The sequence below is a fragment of the Thermobia domestica genome, chromosome 6 (genome assembly GCF_964235325.1).
Source record: "Thermobia domestica chromosome 6, izTheDome1.hap1.1, whole genome shotgun sequence".
NCBI classification, from domain to species: Eukaryota; Metazoa; Arthropoda; class Insecta; order Zygentoma; family Lepismatidae; genus Thermobia; species Thermobia domestica.
In genome coordinates this window covers 47,576,462-47,602,400 of record NC_137459.1, presented here as the reverse complement: position 1 = coordinate 47,602,400, position 25,939 = coordinate 47,576,462, and the positions used below count along the sequence as shown (strand labels likewise).

Here is a 25,939-nt window from a genome sequence, read left to right as displayed (position 1 = left end):
GTAAACAAGTTTGAGTGTCCTGCAGCAAACTACAAGCTATCTAGGTAATTATTTATGTTTTTCTAATAGTTGAGTTCACATTTCGTAAAGGAGAGTTCAAGTTTTGTGTTCCATGTAAAAGTTTTCCGTTGTAACTATTTTTTACCAAAATATATAAGTTTAATTGAAATTTGCGTACTCTTGCCCCCATTTCCTCTATATCTCCTCCTCCCCCTTCCCCAACTTGCGAGGCTGAACATGGATTTAAACGGTATCGAAAGTGTCATTGTTCATTGCAGCGACCCCGGAATCTACGGATTCGCCACTACTATCGATCATTTTCCATCATTTATATATATATCCCTTTCCACTGCCCTAAGTTGCACCATCAAAGTGAAATGATAAAAATCATTCCAGGCCCGAACCTCATCTATGTTGGAAATTTGATCGAGATCGGTCAGGTAATTCAAGAGTTATAAAGTCACAAACGTAGTGATTTTTATTTCTCTCTCTCTCTCTCTCTCTCTCTCTCTCTTTCTCTCTCTGCGTACTGCATTTTATTTCATTTCTTATTGTTATCCATCAGGTAGACTTAGTTTCTTTATTATTTTTTTCTTAATGTGTTTTATTTACATCTTAAGGTCGAAAGAGCCGAAGCAAATAAACCCATAAACTAGAAGGTTATTCTTGATTAATGCAGGGGTGTATACCTACTTTTGGGCCACCCTGTAGACAGACAAACAGACAGACAGATAGATAGATAGATAGATAGATAGATAGATAGATAGATAGATAGATAGATAGATAGATAGATAGATAGATAGATAGATAGATAGATAGATATAGATATAAACGTATACTCTCCTTGTGATATTGATTTTTTGACATAGGTAAATCAAATGAAGGACGATAAAGAAGAAAGTCGCCTAACTCCCCTGGACTTTTTTCTTTTAGATTTGGAACTAGAGATGCAAAAAAGCTGGCTTTTTTGAATCGATGGTTTTTTGCACATAAAAAGCCGGCTTTTTTGGGAAAAAAATGAGAATTTTGGAAATTTTAGCTTTTTTCATTTTCATGATTTTTCTGTTTAAATAGCTTTCTTATAGTATACTCTAAAGTTAAATAAGATTTCACGACCTAAATGCCATATTTCGCTCTGGAATTCACCATCATGATGGATGGAGCACATGGTTTATGAATTAAAGTAAACATAAAGTACGCAGTATTTGAGGGCAATTTTAATAGCTATTTAACTTTATTTTAACTTCTGAATTATCGACATTTTTTTCTTCTCTAGATCATTTCTTTTTAGTCATCCGTGTTTCATTTCTTAGAGCTTAGTACTCTAGCTTCTAGCACGTAATTAAACTTATGTTTTTCAATATATCCATCAGAGCGTACTTACACATTTCCGTTATACTGTAGCTGTGCAATGATTTAACAATAATCTTCCGGACACAACCTTGAATACCATTTGATAGAAATAATCAGTATCAGATTTAGAAAAATATTTGGGAGGGTTTTTTCTGAATAATGTTTGTTTCTTCTAAAAATTCCTAACTTTTATTTAAGAGGAGCTTAAGTTTATGAATACAGGCATAACAAATATTTCATTTCGTTTGTATATTCAGCTATAATCTTCCAGATACAACCTTGAAGACCATTTTATACTGATAATCAGTGGCGGATTTAGAAAAGTATTTTGGGAGGGACTTTTCTTATTAATGCTTAGTTTTTCTAAAAATTCCTAATTTCTTTATTTGAGGACAGCTTGAAGTTTATGAGTAAAGGCAAAACTAATATTTAGTTTGTTTTAGAAATTCCGTAATTTCGGGGTAGAGGCTTCAATCCGAAAGACATCCCCACCCTAACCCTCTTCGCAAATCCATCACTGCTGGTAATTAGTAATAACAAAGATTTAAAAACGATTAGAAAAGAAGTCGGTCAGGACATACAGTATACGCACTATCTCTACATTCACAGATGGAATTAAGAAAACTTTTGCCAAAATAGTCGAATGCGGGGTTGAATCCCGGACTTCACGATAGAAGCGTGAAAGCCAACCACTCACTCATGTTTATTGCGCTTAACTTAAATGTATTATCTCTTTTTTTTTTCTCTATGACCCCAAAAGCTCTCCATTGACTTCTGTCCTTATCCAATTCAATCCAGTTTCTACTCTGTATTCCTACTTCTGCTATATCCATCTTAATATTGTCCTCCCATCTGGGCCTAGGTTTTCCTAATGGACGTTTCACGATTGGATTTCCAGTTAAAACTTTGAAAGCGTTACTACTTTCTTCCATTCTGGCTACATGACCTGCCCACCTGAGCCTCCTAGATTTGATGACTCTAACGATGTTTGGTAAACCGTATAAATTATGTAGTTCCTCCTTATGAAGTTTCCGCCATTCCTCATTCCCCATTCCCGTTCCTCTTGGGTCCAAATATTCGTCTCAGAATTATATTCTCAAATAATTTCAGTCTGCGTTCTTCCCTCAGCGTAAGCGACCATGTTTCGCAACCATAAAGCATAACAGCCTAAAACGATAAAATTTTTATTCTCGTTTTAGCCCTAGTTCGTTAATATATATATAATAACTTTAGATCAGAGATCGATAAGCTTTGATATTAAATGTACTAACGAATAATTACTGACCATAATTACTCCTTTTTGTCCCTTTTATTATAAGGATCGTGCCTAGATACACTTGTTTATTCTTCTATACATACACATATTATATTATCAACAACCATTTCTTCCATTACAACGTATTAATTGCTTCTTTTCTCTTTTTAAATGCCTATATGTTCAGTTATTGCGCCCTTGATCAGGTCGACAAGAACAGGTACAGAATTTCATCTGCGTATGGGGTCAATCTTATTAGTGGAATGTTAAGAGAAATGCCTCGATAATTATTACAATCAATTTTGGCGTCTTTCTTGTGAACTGGAGCAGTGATTGATTCTTCCACTCTTAAAATCTATTCCATAGTTTGTTTTGTAAAAAAAAAAAAAAAAAAAAGTTTCGTAACGATATGTTGAATTTTCTTGTTAAAAATTCAGAAACCTTCATTACTGGGTAAACCGTGATGGTGGTTATATATTCTACAGTCTAGGAAACAATACGCTCAGATGAACCGTCTATTACGTATATGATCCATGAACAGGAAATTCGACACTTTCCCGATTCTGAGCAAGCTTAAGGAACAGTTTGTGCATTACATAATTTGGAGCTTTACCGATTTTGCAGATCCGAAGCACCTGATAGCTGGTAACAGATTATTACGTATGTGATCAATCAGTGAAAAATTTGTTCGAAATATTCATACAATGTATATGAAAGTTAAAACAAGTGAAAAATTTCAAGAATGTACAGAACAGCCCGGAACGAAGCTATTGATGTGCAGATTTCTCATGTTTTTTTTTTTTATTTTTTATTTTGCTTCAAAAAAGTGTGAGAGATATTTTGAAGTAAAAATACTACATACAATTTTGCTAGTTATTTGTGTATCATTTTTAAAGTACTTATTGTATATAAGAGGTTAAAATATTATTACATATATTGGTTAATCCTTTAGAATTCATAATGTAAATGTGTTAAGAATTTTAAAAAAATATATGTTTGAAATTCATGGTTTATTTTCGATGTTTCATATTATTATATGAATCAACCACTAATTAAATGAGTTTGTTTGTTGTGGAGAAGCGAAACAAAGTCTGCATTATCAGTTTAAAGCAAAATTTTCAAAAAAGACCAAAATTTCCCAAGCAAAAAAAAGCGAAGCAGAAAAAACCGCTTTTTTTTTTCGATCCCTTGCATCTCTATTTGGAACTGTTTAGCAAATGACTGTGTTTACTTTTATTAATATACATAATTTGTGTCGATGTTAATAGATGAAGATAGTGTCAATGTCTACCGGATTCAAGTACTATCTGCAAAGAGACGATGTAATTGTTTAATGGAGTCATAGATCAATTATATGGTTCAAATACTGTGAATAAAATAATTTTGAAGTGTTTGATTTAAATATTGTTTTCTATATGTAACATACGTATGTAATAAATACTGTAAGGATCCCCACGTTGCCGTACCAGGCAGTAACCACGTGTAAACTACATGTGTTGATAATAAACACAAACAAACAGACGACGTTCCCTAAGAGGAGTCGATCACCATCGCCAACAGTCGGAAGGACGAGTACCCACGATGGAAGCTGACAAGACAGAATAAAAAGGACCTGCACACCTCGACCAACATCAATCTTCCCGGATTGATCACAACACCTAAAACCCCTCTCACGACGCTTGGTCACCGAGAGGTACCTATCCTTATACCCACGACGCTTGGTCACCGGGTCCCTTTCCTCTTTCTCACGACGCACGGTCACCGAGAGAGAGAGAGATACCTAATCTACACCCCTCTCACGACGCTTGGTCACCGAGAGTACCTCACCTCAAAGCCCACGACGCTTGGTCACCGGGCTCCCATCTAATCTTACCTAATATTAGTGGAATTTCTTATTATTTGTGTACATAAACTTTTATAATAAAAGGTGAAGGGAAAAGTCCAAATCCCGTGTACATTTTATTGCTCTACCCGAGAAATTTTGCAATACACTTCCAGTTACCTAGCATGAACGCTTGAAAGTGCGAGGAAAGGGTTGTAACTTGAGAAAAAAGCTAAAGTTATTTTCGTTTGCAAATGCTGTTCATTAATTTATGTATCCCCTGTGTAATGTAATTCTATGAAAATTGAAATGAAATCTTTCACTTTAATGTCCCACTATTGTGCCCTTTAGGCTAAGGGAGACGGATGAATAAGGCAAGTGAATGACGGAGGAAGAATTGGTGAAATGACAATGTGAGAGAAACGGGGAATACCCGAGAAAATTCACGGACACGATGTTGTCCACCACAAGCTTAATTAGCCGGGGTAAGAACCAGCGATCCCAAGCACCAGAGGTAAGTACTCTACCGTGCGCTCATAATGTAATTCTGGTTTGATAAATTAGGTGGTAGTTATCGGCGTACTTCCCTCTCAGCTAGTAGTTAAAAACTATCCGCAATTAGAAACCTTCATTAGCTGCTTGCAAAATGAAGCAAATATACTACTGGATAATTTTATTTAATTAGGAAACGTAAATAATTTCATTCAAATATGATAGTTTTCAAAAAGACCAATATATTATTATCTACTACTCATCTGAATAAGGTAAAATTTTGGTAAAAGAATGGAAAACCTTTCAAGTGATACATTACGTGACCAATATAGTTATTTGTAAATTTTAACTAGGTTGGCGTCTAGTAACTGTAACCAATAACCGTGAAAATAAGTGCCTCCTTTTATGAAAAATATACGGTTTACCGTTTTTCTAAAATAATGGTAGGAGACCGTTTTCCTGTCAGATGCTCGTGTCGGGCATGCGCATTGGAGCGAAAAAGCACATGTTCGAAGCGAGGATTGATGGCGCGTAGTTTCGGATGTGTTGTGATTTGTTTTGTTTTTTTTCTTTCTTTTGTTTGTTTAGTGTGTGGTTTTCTGGTGTGATATATACAGTACTAGTGTTGAAGATATCCTGAAAATTCAATATTAAGCAAGGTAATGTATGGGAAAGCACCATGTTAATATTTTAACTTTGTTCGGTGACATACATAACTTAGTTGCCTATCGTGGCAAGCAGATTGCTCCAAAGTGCAACGATGCGAAACCTAGAAGCTGCTGGATGTATATACTAAAGTTTTTATGGTAATGTAACCAACTACGAGTGCTGGTGAAGCTAGAATTAGAATCACAATGTTGAAATACTTAAAAAAAAACTTTTAGGAAAAGTGCTTTGTAGTTTACCGTACTTAGTACAGTATTACATAAATTGTGTTGCATCAACTGGAATTTTTCATGTTACAGAAATAAAGGTATACTGTCACTCATGTGTGCCCGAAGGAGGGGAAGGAGATCGCTAATGAGAACGTATTAAATTTCTTAATACACATAAAAAATACCAAATGTAATAGGGTATATAGTAACCAGGGAGATGAGTCCCTTAGTAAATTTTCATCGGAAGCCCATGCTCTCACTAGTTTTTCTGGATAAATGAATTGCTAGATTTGAAAAATATTTCTGTAAATGTTGTTTTTATCTTTTAATTTTGTTCTGAGTACCTATAATCTGTTCTGGTGTCTTGTTAATACATTTGAGCGTTTAATAAATATGAAAAAGTTCGATACTCTGGAAGTTTGGTGACTTTTTTTTCGAGCATTGATGCCACTGTTACATAATTATGCAAACACGTATTTACTAATTTGGGATAGTGAATACTGGTTACTGTAGGCAGTGTTGTGAGAAGTCACACTGTAACCAATAACCGTGAAAATAAGTGCCTCCTTTTATGAAAAATATACGGTTTACCGTTTTTCTAAAATAATGGTAGGAGACCGTTTTCCTGTCAGATGCTTGTGTCGGGCATGCGCATTGGAGAGAAAAAGCACATGTTCGAAGCGAGGATTGATGGCGCGTAGGTTCGGATGTGTTGTGCTTTGTTTTGTTTTGTTTCTTTCTTTTGTTTGTTTGTTTGTTTAGTGTGTGGTTTTTTGGTGTGATATATACAATAGGCTGTTGAAGATATCCTGGAAATTCAACATTAAGCAAGGTAATGTATGGAAAGCACCATGTTAATATTTGAACTTTGTTCGGTGACAAAAAAGACTTTAGTTGGCTATCGTGGCAAGCAGATCGCTACAAAGTGCAACGATTCGAAACCAAGAAGCTGCTGGATGTATAAAATCTTATGATAATGTAGCCAACTACGAGTGGTTTGTGAAGCTAGAATTAGAATCACAATGTTGAAATACTTAAAAAAAATAGGAAAAGTGCTTCGTAGTTTACCGTAACTGCATTACATAAATTGTGTTGCATCAACTGGAATTTTTCATGTTACAGAAACAAAAGTATACTGTCACTCATGTGTGCCCGAAGGAGGGGCAGGGGTCGCTCCCCTAGCTAGTGAAAACGTATTACATTTCTTAATACAAATAAAAAATATCAGGATATATAGTAACCAGGGAGTTGAGTTCCCTAGAAAATTTTCATCGGGCGCCCATGCTGTCATTATTTTTTCTGGATAAATAAATTGTTAGATTTGAAAAATATTTCTGTAAATGTTTTTATCTTTAATTTTGTTCTGAGTACCTATAATCTGTTCTGGTGTCTTGTTAATACATTTGAGCGTTTAATAGTCTAAATATGCAAAAGTTCGATACTCTGGAAATTTGGTGACTTTTTTTTTTAAGCATTGATGCCACTGTTACATAATTATGCAAACACGTATTTATTAATTTGGGAAAGCGGATACTGGATACTGTAGGCAGTGTTGTGAGAAGTCATATGGTTTTACACTTGTTTAGTCGTACTTCTGGTCATTCTAAGTTATGTTGTCGAGTGCCTGCTTGATTATCTGAAACCGTAATAATGCGACTAATCGAATGAATCGCTGATTAGAATATTTGAGGTCTATTAGTCTACTGGTACTCATAGCGAAAATACATGCAGTAAAGCTAGTCTTAACACTGTAACAGAATATCGATTTATGAATATCTTAAAAGGGCGTGGATGTTTGTTCCAACTACATCTTCAAAGCGTGCGAAAACTCAGCTATAAAATTCAAGATTTTTTTCTTTGTATGTAATATCGAATCCTCTTCTGCTGTTTTGTTCAATACATGACAAAACTAGTAATTTTGAAAAGAAAAAGCAATGTATGTTCAAGATGATATTAGAACAAGGGTTCGATATTACAAACTAAGAATTAATTTCAACTTTTATTCTTATGGATATTATGCACGTCGTAGGTGCAACGCTTCTTTCGTTCACTCTTGTTTTCTTTAGTTAAGTAGTCTTTAACAGCAGTGGACCAGTGTGCACCCTAGTTGCATCCATCCAGCAAAAATTATTCCTAGCCAGTGTGTGTACTGATACAGTTTCCAGCAATTCGATGAAAATTGGGTCAACGTATATTGCCCAGCAAAAATTCTAACTGGATCTATCAAGAGGTCATGCAGGACCGGCAATGACCTCTAGATAGGGAATTGGTGTGATAATTACCGTAAATCTTCTACGGTAATAATACACCTGTGCTTTTTTTTTTAAAAAAAAGACCCCTAAATATTACGGTAAATTACCGTAAAATATACGGTACCAAATTTGTTTCTAAACACGGTCAATATTATTTTGCTTCTGAATATACGGTCTGCCGTTTTCATGAAAAAACGGTGGTCCGTAAAATTTAGGGTAATCGGATGGCAGCGAGAATTGACGGTAATTGGTCAGTAAATTTAAGGCGAAATTTTTTACAGTGGAATATTTCATCATCATCATCATCTTATTATTATTATTATTATTATTATTATTATTATTATTATTATTATTATTATTATTATTATTATTATTGATAATATTACGAAAATTACTATGTAACTTACTTATCAATGAATTAATGTTCGTGAATATTTGTAACATCCAAAACACTTGCTGTCAGAAGATTTACATAGTTATCACCTTCATAAGTAGACCCTATGTTAAGTGTTTTGCACTCACCGATGTGACAATTGCGGCAAATTGAGAGGTTTCCAGGCACGACGGTCCACAACTTTTCTCTTTGCCTCATTTACTCACTTTAAGACCCTCCATTAATTATCGTCCTCATTTTTCTTCCCTCGTTTCCCCTCTTCCATGCTTTGAATCCCGTTTTTGAATTACATTTTTTTTTCTCGTGTGGTATTGTAAGTAGTCTTTTTTTTTCTTTTTTTAAATCTATAATGTTGTTCGTTCATCCCTACTATTCTCAACATTTCTGCATTGGCTTTCCGGTTCATCCACGTAGTTGCTTTTTTCCTTCCTGCTCTATACACATATTTCGAAGGTCTTTAATTATTTTCTGCTCTTTTTACTAATGTCTCCAAATATGCTTCATTCAGTAAACACTTCACACAAAATATTTTATGATTCTCTTTTGTGATACTTTACAGAAAAGATATAGAACTGAATCTATGTTAAACTTCACACTTCAACCTATGAGAAAGAAACGATCAGAGAGGTATTCAGAATTTTTCTTATCTAATCTAATATAAATAAAATAAAGAGTTTGTGTGTTTGTCTGTCTGTCTGCCTGTCTGTCTGTGTGCAGCCTGGGGAACAGACAAGTGGACCGAGAGTTACCAAATTTTGGTCAGGGGTACCTTGGCTCAGGCCCCAGATCAAGACGAAGACCTTTTTTCAAACTTCGAACCAGGGGGTCTCAGGTGGGGGCGTTTACCGAAACCGGATTGGGAACCAGACAAATTGACCAAGAGTTATCAAATTTTAGTCACGAATACCTTGGTCCAGGCTCCAGACCAGAGTTAAACGTTTTTGTCAAAATTCGAACCAGAGGATCTAAGGGGGTCGTTTACTGGGACATGTAAGAGTAGTAGAAAATGACCGATATTAGTGTCGAATTCATAATTTTCGCGGTCGCTGAAATCAATGATGAAACTCCGATCGCATTAACTTACAAATTCACGCTATTCGGCTCCGGGTCGGGGGTCACCGGGGGAGGGGGATACCGAGATATGTAAAAGTAATCCAAAATAACCTATGTTAGTGTCAAATCCATAGTTTTCGCGGTCGCTGAGACCAATGGTGACACTTCCATTAGCGATGACTTGCAAATTTAGTTACAATTGTATGCGAGCCGGGGAGTCAGCGAGGGAGGGGGGGAGGATACCGAGACATGTAAAAAAAATAGCCCAAAATGTCCGATATTAGTATCAAATCCATACTTTTCGCAGTCGCTTAGATCAATGGTGATACTTCCACAGGCGTTGACTTCCAAATACAGGCCCCGTGCGAAGCATGGGTATATTCAACTAGTATTTCAATATAATGGACTTTGCAAGTACTTGTTTCCTAACATACAATAAAACATGCATTATGATCTTTCTTTCTCCTTTCCTCATTTTTGTATATTTCCTATATTTCTTCACTGTAACATAAATCATTATGAGCTTTCCAGGCTGAACCTCATCTATGCTGAAAATTTGATCGAGATTTTACTCAAACAACTTAACTTTTGACAATGTTCTATCCATATTTACTTTACGTGCTATTCATCGTTTTTAAGCTCTTCATTATATCTTTGCAGTAAGTTTTCAATCAACCATCTCCTTATTACAGTTTTCGAGATATGTGGACGACTTCATTGTTTTCATTGATTTTCCATTGACTTTAAAGCTAATGTTTCGTGCTTTTTTGACTATGTTTAATCTCTTTTAGGACAATTTGGTTTTGAAATATAGAATGCACAAGTCTCTTCTACATTTGAGATTAATTTCCCCCCAAAATCTATTCACATCATTGCAACCGGATAGGCTCTTAGTTTCATGAATAGTAGGAGGATATAAAGAGCTTTATTTATTGTCATTTTGAATTATAAGATAACAGAGCAGTTCCTCTCTGTTAGTTTCAAAACCAATTTTATTTAAAAAGAGTTCAAATTCAAGATAACATAATAGATTACTTTATAATAGTAGATTAGTATATATCCGTGTGTAGTATAAGTACCCTAAAAATATCAATATCTTTCCAGTGTCGTATACTGTTGATGACCTGGTGTTTCAGTGGGATGACAAGTATCCATTAGTTGTGGATGATAAGATCGAGTTACCTCAACTGCAGATCGTCAAGAGCTACGTTGAAGATTGCTCCCAAGTGTATTCTACTGGTGAGCACCTCATTAATTACAATTTAAACGCATTATTACAAATATTTTTCGTTATTTTGAATGCTTGAGAAATTACGTGAAATGACTACTGGTTGTTTTGATATATATATATATATATATATATATATATACAGGGTGGCCCAAAAGTAGGCATACAGTCCCGTACTGGTCAACTCATTGCTTATATATAATTTCTTATTGTTATCCATCAGATAGACTTAGTTTCTTTGTTCCTTGCTTTTAAAGCCTTTTTACTCATATCTTAAGCTCTGAATAGCGGAAGCAAATAAACTCATAAGCTAGAATGTTATACTTGATCAATGGAGGGCTGTATATGGGTGCTTCAAAACAACACCGACAACGTTTGGGGGATGATTCCTGACACCAAAATAAGACGAAAAGTATAGACCAACCTGCGTGCACAAATGCTTCCTTTCGTAGTTATAGGCTGCCGAAAACAAGAAAAATGAACTTTAAAGGTTCATAGCTCCAAAACTATGGGACCTACCGTAGTCGGGTCAAGACTTTACTTAGGAACTAATATATACTCTATCCAAAAATGCACGTTTCAGAATCCTATGGTACTCACTCAATTTTTGTACAGGTAGTTTGTTACGGGCATATAATCTGAAGTACTCACTAACTACCTCTGTAAAAATCGTTGCGGAAGTACTGCAGGATTCTGAAGCACGTATTTTTGGATAGAGCACATATTAGTTCCTTGGTAAAGTCTTGACCCGGCTACGATAGGCCCCATAGTTTTGGAGCTATAGACCCTTAAAGTTCATTTTTCATGTTTTCGACAGCCTATAACTCCGAAAGGAAGCATTTGTGCACCCAGGTTGGTTTATATTTTTGTCTTATCTTAGAGTCAGGAATCACCTACCAAACGTAGTCGGTGTTGTTCTGAAACACGCTGTATATGTATATGTATATATATATATATATATATATATATATATATATATATATATATGTATATATATATATATATGTATATGTATATATATATATATATATATATATATATATATATATATATATATATATATATATATATATATATATGTATAATACATGATTACTAAACAATTAAAGCACACATTATCATAAAAATATCTATACTTCATTTGATTTTTTTCAGTTGAAAACACCTTTATTTATTAATTAAACGGTATTAATCGCGTTTTTATTATACTTAATATATTGACTTTGAACTTTGAGCACATAAATTGGATCGTGTACAGGCGGAATCACAACTCTGCACACAATAATACTTCAGACACTTATATAGCAGATCAAGGTTTACCAAGTACTACCAGGCTTGATCCCGATCGCATGCATTTATTTGAAGGCATACGATATATGATGTTCTTGATTTTAGAGGGAAAATCAACTGAAAGACAGAAAGAAATATAAATGTTCAATATACATAATGACTATCAAGAAAGTAAAGGAATGATTGGATATATTTTAACGAAAGCAAAATAGATCAAATTACGATTTTCAATGACGATGTTACTCATCTGTCACAAATGACTAAAGTCATGAACTACTGTCAGAAGAACAAGAATGATTGCCTCTACTCTGCCATTCTTTGATGACTTCGCCGCGCTATCCAAAACAAGAGACATGAAATGTTGTGTGCAGGGACTGCGTAGATTCATGACAACGTTATACCTCATGCAGCTGCAGCAACACAACAAAAATGGCAATGTTTCAAGTAAGACACCCCCTCCCCTGACAGTCCCGACTTGATGCTTAGTAACTTTCATCTTTCCCCCAAAATGAAGAAGTTTCTAGGGGGAACAAACTTTCAAAGTGAAAACGCGCTTAAAAAAACAGTAACTTCATGGCTTGTCATTGGCATTGAAAAATTTGTTTCTCGTTACGATAAGTGCCTCGATAACAATAAAATTATACAGACAAATAGTATTAGGTTTAGTATTGTTGTAAATGAAGTTTCGTGGGCGTAGTCGCTAATGCTCTTGCCTTTGGTGCGAGCAGTCCTGGGTTCGTTTCCGGGTGGGAAGACTCGGTAAAGGTGTAACACCTTTTCCAAGTCAGCCATATAAACTGAAGCTATTCCTGTTTTTTCTCATTCACCGGGCAAAGGCCGGGATAGTATCAAGCATATAGGTTCCAAGCCATTTATTCCTTCTTCTTTCCCGTGTAGTGTGCTCCCCGACGACGTAGTCCCTCATTTGTGACGGGCTTAAGGTCTTAGATGCTGGTAACACCCAGACATGTGCATAAATAAATACAATAAACAAAATAAATGAAGTTTTGTTTTTTGTTGAGACATACCTAGTCGTTCCTTACTTACTAGATCGCCTTCATAGTATACAAAATAAAACTCTGTATTATAGTAATTTTAGATGGCTTTATGAAAAGAACAAGTATTACTGTAAGAAACAATATCATCTCCTATTGAAATCAAAGACATCACATCTCAAATTGGTGTCAACATTATAAGTTACTCTTTAAATAGTTATGCAATCTGACAAATATGCAATGGCTATTATGTTTCTTTATTAAAAACTCATTGAAATAATATTTTCGTCTAGAAAGAAAATAAATCAGCTTATTTTTTCTTGTCTTGAAATAAATAAAAGATTGTATCGTCCAAAACCAACATAAATGTAATATCTATTTTAGAAAGATGTAATTTTTAATAACTGTTGCATGCTTATCCTTGCTAAAGTGGTTTGATGTAAGTCAATCAATATCTAACGATAAAATATTTCTTCATAGGTAAATTCACTTGCTTGGAGGTTGTATTTGTGTTGAAACGGCGGCTTGGTTATTTTTTGTTCCACACTTACATCCCGACATGCTTGATTGTAATTATGTCGGTAAGTTATGACATACAAGGAAGGGTCACGAATGTGTGACGCGGAAATGTGAATCACATATAGTCCATTCATAAAATATAACAGATATAAGAGGAAGAGTCAAAAACTTCCTGGAATTTTATTGTAACTATTTATTATCACAATATAGCTACACATTCATTTAAGAGTCTTCATCCCGGCGAAATTAAAATACCGCTAATTTTACAGTAATTATGTTATATCTTCAAATAGATAAAATATAATTGAAATATGGAACAAGAGCGCCCTAGACAATATTATTTTGCGTGAGATACCGTTATCACAAGTCACCTAGTGGCTTTATGTTTTCAGCTGTTTAAAAACGCGAAAATTAATGCCGATTTTCAAAATGGCTCGAAATCGAAAGCAGATAAGTGAGTCGTGATAACGGTTTCTCATGTAAAATGATATTGTCTAGGGCGCTCTTGTTCCACATTTCGATTATCTTTTATCTATTTGAACATATCACATACTTACTGTAAAATTAGCGGTATTTTAATTTCGCCGGGATGAAGACTCTTAATTGCCTTCAAAATAGGCTTTTTGAGAACACACATTCTTGTACCACCGCTCCTGTGATTACTGGAAACAACGCTAACAGTACTGTTTTGGTATGTTACTAAGTTCAGCCGTAGCGCTGGTTTGAATGTTTTCTACAGTGGAAAAATTGTTATCTTTGAAACTCTTTCTGCTCTTGGGGAAGATCCAGAAATCTGCTGGTACTAAATCCGGTGAGTAGGGAGGCTGGTAGAGGAGGATTTCTAGCTCTTTCCCAAAATCAGAAAGGATCTCAAAGGTAATCATTTTGCCACCGTAGAAGACATCCAAACCATGGCGACGGCTGAACTTAGGAGCATACCAAAACAGGACTTTCAGCGTTGTTTCCAGCCACGGTAGGAGCCATGGAATAAGTGTATGTGTGTTCTCAAGGAGCCTATTCTGAAAAGTTAATGTGTACCTATATTGTGGTAATAGATAGTTAAATCCAAATTCCTGGAACTTTTTGACTGTATGTCCAAGCACAAAGAGTAGATGCCATGGACAACTTAACTATCCCTTGTGGCCCATTTACCTGTGTAAGGCACAGTCAGAAATTGAAAAGGAAATATTGATTTTAAGGATTACATCTAGCTTGTAGCGTAATTATTGCGGATACATGAATCATAGAGGAGTTTCATAGTTAAACAGATAGATTGTCGAGAAGCATTAGTCACATTGACCTATAATGTACAGTCGGGACGAAAGAAATAGGACACCCCTAATATTCTGCTTAACTTGACTGGAATTTACTACATATCAGTTTCTGCAATCAATAAACGCGAATTTCCCAAATTTAAAAGTATTTGACAGTAAGTCGTCTTACATAAATTATACAAGGACAATCTGCAGATGTTTATAAAGTACGTATTTTGGCCAAATGTAACAGGTTTGACCAAATGCCTTAAAAGTGCACTGGCCTCATTCAAACTGAAGACGTTTCGCCCTTACAAAAATATGAAATTTATAACAGGTGCAGTTTTCATTGGTTCACATATTAATTTCTGGCACCGCGATTACTTTCTATGTTTACAATCTCTTCAATTTTTGGCCTCGAGATTCAAAGACATGATTTGATACGCGTGTTTTTTTGTTTTTTTTTTTCAGAACTAGAAAGATCTACCTCATTGGAAATACCCGTACAATTTTGCTTCGAATATGGTCTTGCTGAGACATATTGAGAAGATGAGTGTTTACATCAGGCATTCATATAGTGTGCTCACTGTGAAAAGTGTTTCCATTTTCATTGTGTTTAGCTCAGACGTTATACACGTCCTGTAACTAGCCTGCGAAATCTCGCGTATTTTCTTAGGTATATGTACGATTTAATATTGTATTAATACGTTTTCGGCTTAATTTTTATCTTTTTTTTATTTTTAGTTTTTCGAATTCAGTAACCTTCTACTTCTTCAAATGTGTGACTTATCACTTTTAATCACATACATTCAGGAAACCATACAATCAAACAATGACCCATTATCATCACAACTTGGTAGATTTGATCACGTTAATCTTACGTTAGCCGGACAAGTCTATTTCCCAGCTCGAGGAATGGTCTTACTATTTTAGGTGATACCTGTAAATATGTTATACGCTAATATGACTTATCCCTCTCAACATCCTATTTTATTACCAATACAACCGTATATGATTCATGTCTCTGCAATAATTACACTACAAGATAGACGTAATTCGTAAAATAAATAAGTTTCCAATTTGCGGCCTGGCCTCATGCAGGTGAGTGAGTCACAGAGGGATATTCCGTTGTCCTACCTACTTTCTTGTGCCTGAACACATCTTTGTCATGTATTTCGAATGGCGAATGTTTGATTCAAAAGTCCGTGTGGCAAATCCATTATCCTTTCTCGTTCGATGTTATTTGAATCTTGCAAGATACGTAGATTGTTTTAATATATACGTTTAGTTAGTTGAAGAAAGTAGTCCGATGTTACTAAGTATATATATATATATATATATATATATATATATATATATATATATATATATATATATATATAGGGTGTTCCAAAACAACACCGACAACGTTTGGGAGTTGATTCCTGACATCTAGATAAGACAAAAAATATAGACCAACCTCGGTGCACAAATGCTTCCTTTTGGACTTATAGGCTGTCGAAAACATGCAGAAAATGAACTTTAAAGGTCCATAGCTCTAATACTATGAGACCTAATGTAGTCAGGTCAAGACTTTATTTAGGAACTAGTATGTGCCCTATTCAAATATCCAAGTTGCGGAATCCTGAGGTACTCACGAAGCAATTTTATAGAAAGAGTTTGGCTACAGGCACATAATTTGAAGAAACTTACTCTATAAAAGTTGTTGCGGAAGTACCTCAGGATTGTGAAACTTGGATATTTGGATAGGGCACATACTAGTTCCTAAGTGAAGTCTTGACCTAACTATAGTAGGTCTCATAGTTTTGGAGCTATGCACCTTTAAAGTTCATTTTTCATGTTTTCGGCAGCCTGTAACTCAGAAAGGAAGCATTTGTGCATCCAGAATGGTCTATACTGTTTGTCTTATATTGGTGTCAGGAATCACCTCCCAAATTGTCGGTTTTGTTTTAAACACCCTGTATATAGATTAAGGTACTTATGTCTGATAGATTCAAAATTTTTGTTGTATGTTCTGAGTTTCTTACTCTCTCGAACATTTGAGTTAGTAGTAACAAAGATAAAGTAATTTTTTAAATTGTTTAAGTAGTTGAAAACTTTTTCTAGTGTATAATGTGGTGTTCATTACATAAAGAGACAATCATATGAGATTAATTAAAACCAGTTTTGATTAATCTATTCGTGTATGACCATTAGCAAAATAGTGAAAGGCACGTAAAATATTTAAGCAAAGTAAGACTCATAATTCTGATTGTATTCAATTGGCACAACTATTATTCACTAATGATACTATGTATTCTACAAAAAGCGAGGAGAAGATATTTTTAATTGAGTATCTTCACCGTCTTTTCTTTCGCCAATTTAAATACCAGTAATTGAAAATTCCACCGGGTAACGCTATATGACACATCTCAGCGAAATCAAGAGAATCGACTTTCAAATTAATATCCCAGATTAATGCCCTTTAAGTTATGAGAGACAAATGATTAAGGCAAGTTAATGGCAATGGAAGAACTGGTGGAATGAGAGTGTGGGATGAAACGGGAGATCGAAAGGAACGAAACGAAATCTTTCTCAATCCTTCCAAAATAATTTTGTTGTTTGGGGTGGTAATCCATAAAGGCTAAAAGAATCGAAATGGGGAAAAAGCCACCCAACGCTGCAAAGTTGAACATGTGCATACAAAACAAATAGGCAGAATAAACTATATAAAAATTGTGCGACTTTGATACAATATAATGCATGGTTTCTTTGTAGAATTCCGAAGATCGACACAGGTTGAGGTTAAAAATATGTTAAGAATAAACTTGATAATTTATGAACCATATTTGAAAAAGTGATTCATGACATTTTTCTTGAAAACGAATGCTTGTTTTCGATGTAATACGCTGTATATTTTCTTTGAGGCTTCTGCACCATATTCTCTAGATGGAGTTCACATTAGTGAAGAACAAAAAGGTGAATTATCTGCCCTCTCTCATTTTTTAAAAAATTCCAGGACAGCTTTCGTAAAACCTTTTCGATTCTCATATAATTTATTTATATTTTCTTTGAGCCTTTTCTTCAATTCTCAGTGCTTCGAAATAAAATGGTCAGAAATGAATGAAAATTAACTCCCTAACATAAGCTGAATAACTCCGATTAAAAAATGATCTAACAAGTAAAGTGTCCAAATGGATGAATCGAGTTGCGGGATGAGACATAGTGCACCTGATAGATGATGTGAAAATATGTGTATGTGATAAGTTATAGCGGATGAGCGCCATAAGAAACGGAGGAGGAGGGGGTCTAAATGGGTGGAAGAAGGGCTATGCTATGTTATAGAAATACATCAAATAAACCGTTGAATCGTAAAAATAAAGAAAGATAAACAATACAAACAGTGCTAGTTTCGCATATTGTCAAAAGAACAATAGGTAGAGTAGATCACGACCCTCCACCGCCATCTTGAAATCCGCCATTCTGAAATATGTTATATTTTTTGAAATGGAAAGGTAATCATATGATACATCAATTAGGGCCAGCATGTTTTCAAAAAGTCAATTATGAACTTTAATGATCGTTATCTGTAGTTATTTGGAAGATTTGGGATCATCTTTATAGTTATTTACGAAAATTTAGGAGACTGATACTCGTATGGTGTGATACTCGAAGCCCCCAACTGAGCATATGGCGTTTATCCTAGGAATGTGGAGTTAGTCGAACGTCCATTCGGAGGATACTTTCTCCTAACAAGTGGCTCCTATACAAACTCCAGCTTCACCAGCATCTAAAAGAGGACGATCCAGACCGTCGGGTGCAGTTTGCAGAATGGGCAACAACAAAACTAGAAACCAATCCAGATTTTCCCTTGACTGTGTTGTTATCGAATGAAGCAAATTTATACGTCAGCGGAGAAGTAAACAAATAAAACCACCGCTATTGGAGTGATAAGAACCCTCATTGGAGTGATATATCAGGGATGGTTGGTGATCCACAGTTGGTGTGGTATTTCTGGCACGAGAGCCACTGGCCCACTCATCACCTACGACACTGAAATCCAATCAATACCTACGGTTGCTGGACGAAGATATCCTTCCGTCAGCGTTGTCAGAGGACGGTTCATATCCAAGGTTCTTCCAGCAGGATGGAGCCCCTTCCCATTACGAACTTGGCTTGCGGGGAGTACCTGGATCAACAGTTCCCTGCGAGGTGGAACAAGCGTCTGGGACAGGAGTGGCCACCACTTTCTCCGGATCTCGACTTCTACCTGTGAAGCCACCTTCAGTCCATAGTATACTATACTCCGTCAAGATCCAGAATTTACCACTTCTGGTGCAGAGGATTGAGGATGCATACACTTCTGTGCATCCAAAGACATTGCTGGCTGTGCACGAGGAGTGAAAGAGGCATATAGCACACACCATTGTTGCACAGGATGATCATTTCCAGCATGTGTTTTGATCGTATCCAAAGAAATAAAACATGTAATAATTCATCAACGGTTAGTGATATAACAAAATTGACAGCAACATTCCATTCCTGTTCAAAACACAGTCTTAACGCATGTGGCACATGACTACCTTTCCGTTTCAAAAAATATCACATATTTCAAAATAGCTTATTTCAAGATGGCGGCGGAGGTTCGTGATCTACTCTGTCCATTCTTCTTTCGCCAGTATGTGAAACTGCCACCGTTTACATTGTCTATCTTTCACTATTTCTTCGGTTCAACAGTTTATTTGATGTAATTCTGTAACATAGCATAGCCCTTCTCCTACCAATTTTGACCCCCTCCCCTTCTGTTTTTTATGGCGCTTAGTCGCTATAACTTTGCACATACACATATTTTCACATGTTGTATTAGGCGCACTATGTCTCATCCCACAACTCGGTTCATCCATTTGGACTCTTTTAAGACTACTCTCGTAGATGTGTTAGATTTCCATAAAATATGACACATTTTTTTGAAATTTCACAATCATTTTCACTACCAGGACCTAAAATATCAGTGGAAAACGAGAGAGTGAGCTCTTCTCTCTCGCTCCTACCGGTGTGAAAAAAAAAACACTTTCCACAATTGCCTACGTAAAAATAATTACATTTTCACACATAACGTATTTATTGAGGCTTTCACAGAATCCTCAATGGTTGGAGTTGAATTGGGCTAAAGTTCAGAAGTCTTGCCACACAAACATACACACAAACTCATACTTTCTATAATTAAAAAAAACTATATCTTCTACAGTAGCTCTTGCTTAAAAAATATCGATTTTCATGGAATATGATGTAATTTTTTTTTAGGGTTTTTGAAATTGTTTATTACTTGAAATCTGTCAATGACAAGAGAATGATCCCACTTTGATTGTAAATCAAAACGTTTTGTAAAAATTTCGTAAAAATATCATTTAAAAAAATATATATATATATATATACACTGTGTCTTGTTTGAGATTAGTGACTTACTCTTATAGTCTAGGGCTGAAATTAGCCCAACGAAAGATAGAGAGTTGCTCGCTTCTAATCGTACAACATCATTAGTCATGAAAGTTTCAGAATATTCAAAGTAAAATGTGTTCCATAATGGACCAGAACACTAGAGTTAAACTTAGCGAGGATTCAAAAGATATTGGACCTTATGCAGTGTCGTTCTGATGCTTGATTAGTGCCGTACTAAAGAGTTCGACTAACATATGTTTCCTGAAGTAGTCAGGCCTTTAGTATGGTTCTAATAACACGTCAAAACGACTCTGCATAAGGCCCATAGTTACTATTCACTGTTCCTGAAGTAGTCACAACGTTGAGTAAAAGAGTTTCTTAAACAACAATATATATATACAACTTTTGTCAAGTAAATATTCCAATACATCGTGTATCCCTTCTAGTTTGAATCAGGGGCGGACCCAGGGGCGGGACGATTGCTCCCCCAAAAAGAGGAAACTTTCTTATTATATATATATATATATATATATATATATATATATATATATATATATATATATATATATATATATAAAACCCATCCCAGAATTTTGAGCTCTTAAAAGTAGCTCTAAGTAGCAGTATTACAACCCATCACCCCTCCCCCCAGAAATCCGTCCTAGATCCGTCCCAAGAATACAGGACTGCACAGTCATATGTTATTAATTATAGAAGTTTCGGATATAATTTCCTAAAATTGCATTCAACCTTTCGATATTCGGTTATTTTACACGTCATTCCTTCCAACTCATGCCCTTTCGCATGTCTTGTTACCACTCCATTGTTTCCAGAATGTAAGTCATTTGTCTGCTAAGATTGGTTGAAATTTCTCCAGACTTCCGCTAGAATATATGTATACGAGCAATTTCTTAACCGTTAACCTTGTAAATTTTAAGTCCAGCTGACATGATTATTCTTGTTTAAAATTAAATGTCATGGGGAAGTCACCTAGCAGCCCACGGACCGGAAAATTATGGATTCGACACTACTCTGGGTCATTTTAGACATTTTATTTTTTACTTTTCTCAACTTCATAGCCGATGAAGGCTGAACTTGAACTTTAGTGCTATCGGGAGTAATCAGGAGTATGAGTATTCACCTCAGTGATACCTCAAACTATGACTTCGACACCTCAAACTATAAATATTAGTGTTGAATATCAGTTGTTTTCGATCATTTCTATGTCACCCCCTCCAGCTCTTTTTGGATATTCAACACTAATATTTGTCGGTTTGTTCTTTTTTACGTCATCATTCCCCCTCGGGTGTTCTAATGGGAACTAAACTTGCACTTAAGCAGCATTTGGAGTGTCACTATTCATCTCAACTATCCTGAAAACTATGGATTTGACACTAATATTGTTCGTTTTCGATTATTTTTGTATTTATCCCTTCTCACTCCCCCTAAGTGCGAAGGGTTCTTACCCCCACAGTTCTGTTTTCGACACATTAAGTAGTATGTGTATCATGTTTGTTTAAAATTCCTCCAGGCGTTCGAGAGTTATGCTAAAAATACCCACATACATACATATACGTATATAGATAGGTATAGATATACACCGTAGATAGACAAATACTTTTAGTCTTAATTTTTGCATACTTGTACGTATATTAAAAATGACTATATATATATATATTTAACTGTGTATGAGTTTTGTGTGTGCCTGTGTGTGTGTGTGTATGTAATTTTATCATACAGTTTTTTCTTTATCCAGTGGGTGTCATTCTGGATTAGACCAGAAGCTGCCCCTGCTAGAGTCACTTTAGGTGTGACATCTCTCCTCACGCTATCCACACAACACGTAAAATCAAAGGCAGCTCTTCCTCCGGTTTCGTATATGAAAGCTGTAGATGGATTCATGTTTGTGTGTACTGTGTAAGTACTATTGTTCTATTTTTTTTCGCATTCAACATTTCTTGTTGACCTAGTAATCAGCACTATGAACAAGTCCTTATATACAGACGGAGTATAAGTATATGTTATTCTACAGGATAGACCATAGAGTTTTCGAGGTCTGTGCATTGCAAAAGGACAGTTGTGATTCTATGTTTAATTTTAGAGGAACCTGTGAAACATAAGGATATACTAAGCATTTGAATACCACAATCGCAGTATTATGTAATGCTACTGGTCTTTCTTTCACTTCCAACAAGTATGCAGTACCTTGTTACTTATATATATATATATATATATATATATATATATATATATATATATATATATATATATATATATATATGTGTGTGTGTGTGTGTGTGTGTGTATTCAGTGTTTCTAAAGCAACACCGACAATGTTAGGAAGGTAATTCTTGACATCAAGATAGAAAGTATAGACCAACCTGAGTATAAGGAACTCTTCCTTTCGGCGCTATGACCACCCAAAAATTTATCGGAAAATGAAAAATCAATAATTCGAGAATCATCAAACCTTATTAGTGTTGTTCAGAAACACCATGCATATTCGTAAAATATGAATAAACAATGTGCAATGTTTCTTTTTTTTTAAAAAAAAAAGTGCCGGGAACACACTGAAACTACATATTAAAGTCTTCAGTTATTTATCTTAAAATTTTCTGAAGTACGCGCAACAAGACGTTCAATTGTCACTTATGTGTTCACGGTTGGCAGTTTCAGACACAAGGTAGCACCTAATCTCAAACTGTGAAAAGAAAAAAAAAAAAAAAAACGATAGCTCCAGCACGAGCTTTAGAACAGCTTTTAAGTAGCAATATTAAAATGTGTATTTATTTATTGTGTTCTGAAACTATTTATTTCACGTTGCTGATACTACTCTAATACGTGTTAACCTTATCTCGTCGGAAGGGGAACTGCCCCCCAAAACGCATGCCTGAAAGAAACACTGACAATATGTATTGTGAAAATGAAATGAAATCTTTGAGTTTTACGTCCCACGTTTATGCCGGTTAGGCTAAAGGAGACGGTAATGATGAGTAATGAATGAAAAATGGTGGAATGAAGAAAATAGGAGGAAACGGGAGAACACCAAGAAAACCCACGCACACGGTGTTTGTCCACCACAAATCCCACTTGGCGGGGGCTGGGATCGAACCCGGGACCCCAAGCACCAGAGGTGAACGCTCTACCACTGAGACAGTCATTTGTGACTATCACCTTCCTCTCTCACCTGAGCTTGGTTCCCGCTGACTATTTCTCTTCTCAGATGATATAGTGCCACGAATTCTGTATGCTATCGTCATACACTGTTGTTCTCCATACATCTAACATACTGCCACTCTTGTATAAACTTTCTTCCCCTAATCGCGTACCTACAATCATGGGCGTCTCTGGTGGGGGACGAGGGGGATGCGTCCTCCCAATATTTTGAAGTACAAAATATTCAATATTTTATTCTAATTTAATTTATTTACTAAAAGCAGAATAACATATAAATAATAATAATTATATTTATTTGGAATATAATATTCAGGCTGTGAAACGATTATAACAGAATTCTTGATATGTCTCACGGGGTCCGTGAAGGTAAACAGAAAGATAACAAATGGAATCAAAGGTAAACAGGTTGGGCTAGATAGCACCATTTAAATCACTTTCTTTGATGTTCTCCCAAATTTTATATGCCAGAGACGTCAGTGCCTACAATTGCTCCCTTTGAAATTCGGAGAGGTCTTCCATTTTGCACTGCAAACATCTGGCCTATTGCACAGTCGAGCCACATTGTTTTGTGTACTACGCAATATCACCCAACTCAAAATTAACACAACATAGTCGCAGTGCACGAATCTTCAGTGTAACTAACTCACAAATATTATGCAATGCAAATATGGATATTTACATTATATTTATAATCATATATGTGTAGTTCATGGTTCAGAGAGACTATCTACATCTGTTTGTAAGCATTGCACAGTATTCTTATTGACGGAAATAATTAAATTGTTGTTAGAAATCTTAATCTATAATATAAAATTGAAAGTGACTATGTGACTCTTAATCTCTTGAACCGACCAACCGATCTCGATCAAATTTTCAACGTAGATGCGGTTCTGATCTGGAACTGTTTTTAGCAATTTACTTTGACCGTACAACTTACGGGAGGGGGACATAGGAAAAAATAAATAAAACTTAATAACTCTTGAATCACCCCACCGATCTTGATCAAATTTTCAATGTAGATGTGGTTCGTGATTGAAATGATTTTTATCATTTCACTTTGACGGAGCAACGTAGGAGAGGCGGTGGAGAAGGAGATATACAAAAATCAATAAATATAAAAATGAAAGTGACGATGTTCGTGAATTAATTACTTTTGAACCACCCGATCGATCTGAATGAAATTTTCAACATATCGTCCCTTTGCAAAGGGTCGTATCTAAAAAAAAAAAAAATCACTTTTTGAGTTAAGAACAGCCCCGAATTCCCCTTTAGGAAAATTATAATTCTCTTTAATAGCCGTATCTAAATTCCTAAATATAACTGTGGAATAAGCAGTTTGATGTTCGTCGTATCTCAATTGGAGAGAATTAAATTTCTTTCGAACTGCCGTAACTCAAGATACGACAGTTTGTAAGAAAACTTAAGGTAAGTTTCTATTGTTCACACATAGTAGTATCTCAAACGACTTTCTATTTGTGTGTGTGTTTTTGTGTGTGTTAGAAGTCTGCATAGGCCGAAATTTTTTAGCCTGGACCGGGCCAGGCCCGGCCCGTGAATTTATAATGTAAGACCCGACCCGAGTCCGAAATATGTTTCAGCATTTAGGTCCGAGCCCGGCCTGAGCTCGTGTAATAATAAAATAAGTCCGAAATAAGCCCGAATTACAGAAACTTAATAATTAACGCAAAATTGTATTTTTATTTACAGCAATTAAAGATTTAATTTTGCAGTTGTGCTTTAAAAGTTCTCCAGAAATAACTGTCCAATAAATATCAGTGTACGGTATATTTACAAAGTTAGGCCCGAAAAGGTCCGACAAATATGGTGAATTTAAAAATTTATCGCCCGAGTCCGGCCCGCAAGCCGGGTCGGGCCTAGGCCCATGGGCTCGGCCCGAGCCCGTACAGACCTCTAGTGTGTGTGTGTTCACCTTAATGCGTAATTTGTTTTAATATGTTATTTAAGCAAACAGGAAATATTTATGTGCCTTCACAACTGGTCCTTGTGATCAAGCTGGCTCATAGAAAGCAATCTTTAGAGGCAGTGGAACTACAGCATACTGACTTCCTCAGGTTCAAGCAGCTCTCCAAAGAACTTATATTCTACAAATTCAAGAATCAGAGGAGAGTAATGCTAAAGACGTAAACTGGAAGAACATGATGGTAGTAAGAGTTTTGAAGAGATCATCGACAACCAACAACGCAACTAGGCTAGTTATCGCCCGTGGCAAGAACTCCCCCTTCCCTTCGTGACCAACCAAACCAAAACGCTCCTTGACTATACCTGATATTGGCATCACACAGCAATTCTTCTATCCCTTTTGTTCTTGAAGTGATAAAGCTTGATTTCAAAATTGCAGTACATAATTTAATTTTTACTACAAGACGAAACACCCTAATTAGAATTTAATTCCTAAATAATCTTAGAGCAACTGCAAACGAAAATGTTTTTGGAATTATATCGGGATGTGCATATGTGTAGAATGAATCAACAGTCTGTTGCTTTGAAATAACATATTTAATTATGACAAAGAGTCAGCGATTTCTTGCTTAATATATCGAAT

General features: G+C 35.5%; 1 protein-coding gene across 1 annotated transcript in view; it reads left to right on the top strand.

The window, feature by feature from the left end:
• The window catches only part of LOC145687173 (glycine receptor subunit alpha-2-like), a 190,619-nt gene that overhangs the window by 141,367 nt on the left and 23,313 nt on the right, over window positions 1–25,939 (top strand). Inside the window, exons 7-9 of the mRNA XM_081760637.1 lie at window positions 10,601–10,735; window positions 13,490–13,590; window positions 21,956–22,116. Of these exons, the coding sequence (XP_081616763.1) occupies window positions 10,601–10,735; window positions 13,490–13,590; window positions 21,956–22,116 (397 nt within the window). The remainder of the gene's footprint in view (window positions 1–10,600; window positions 10,736–13,489; window positions 13,591–21,955; window positions 22,117–25,939) is intronic.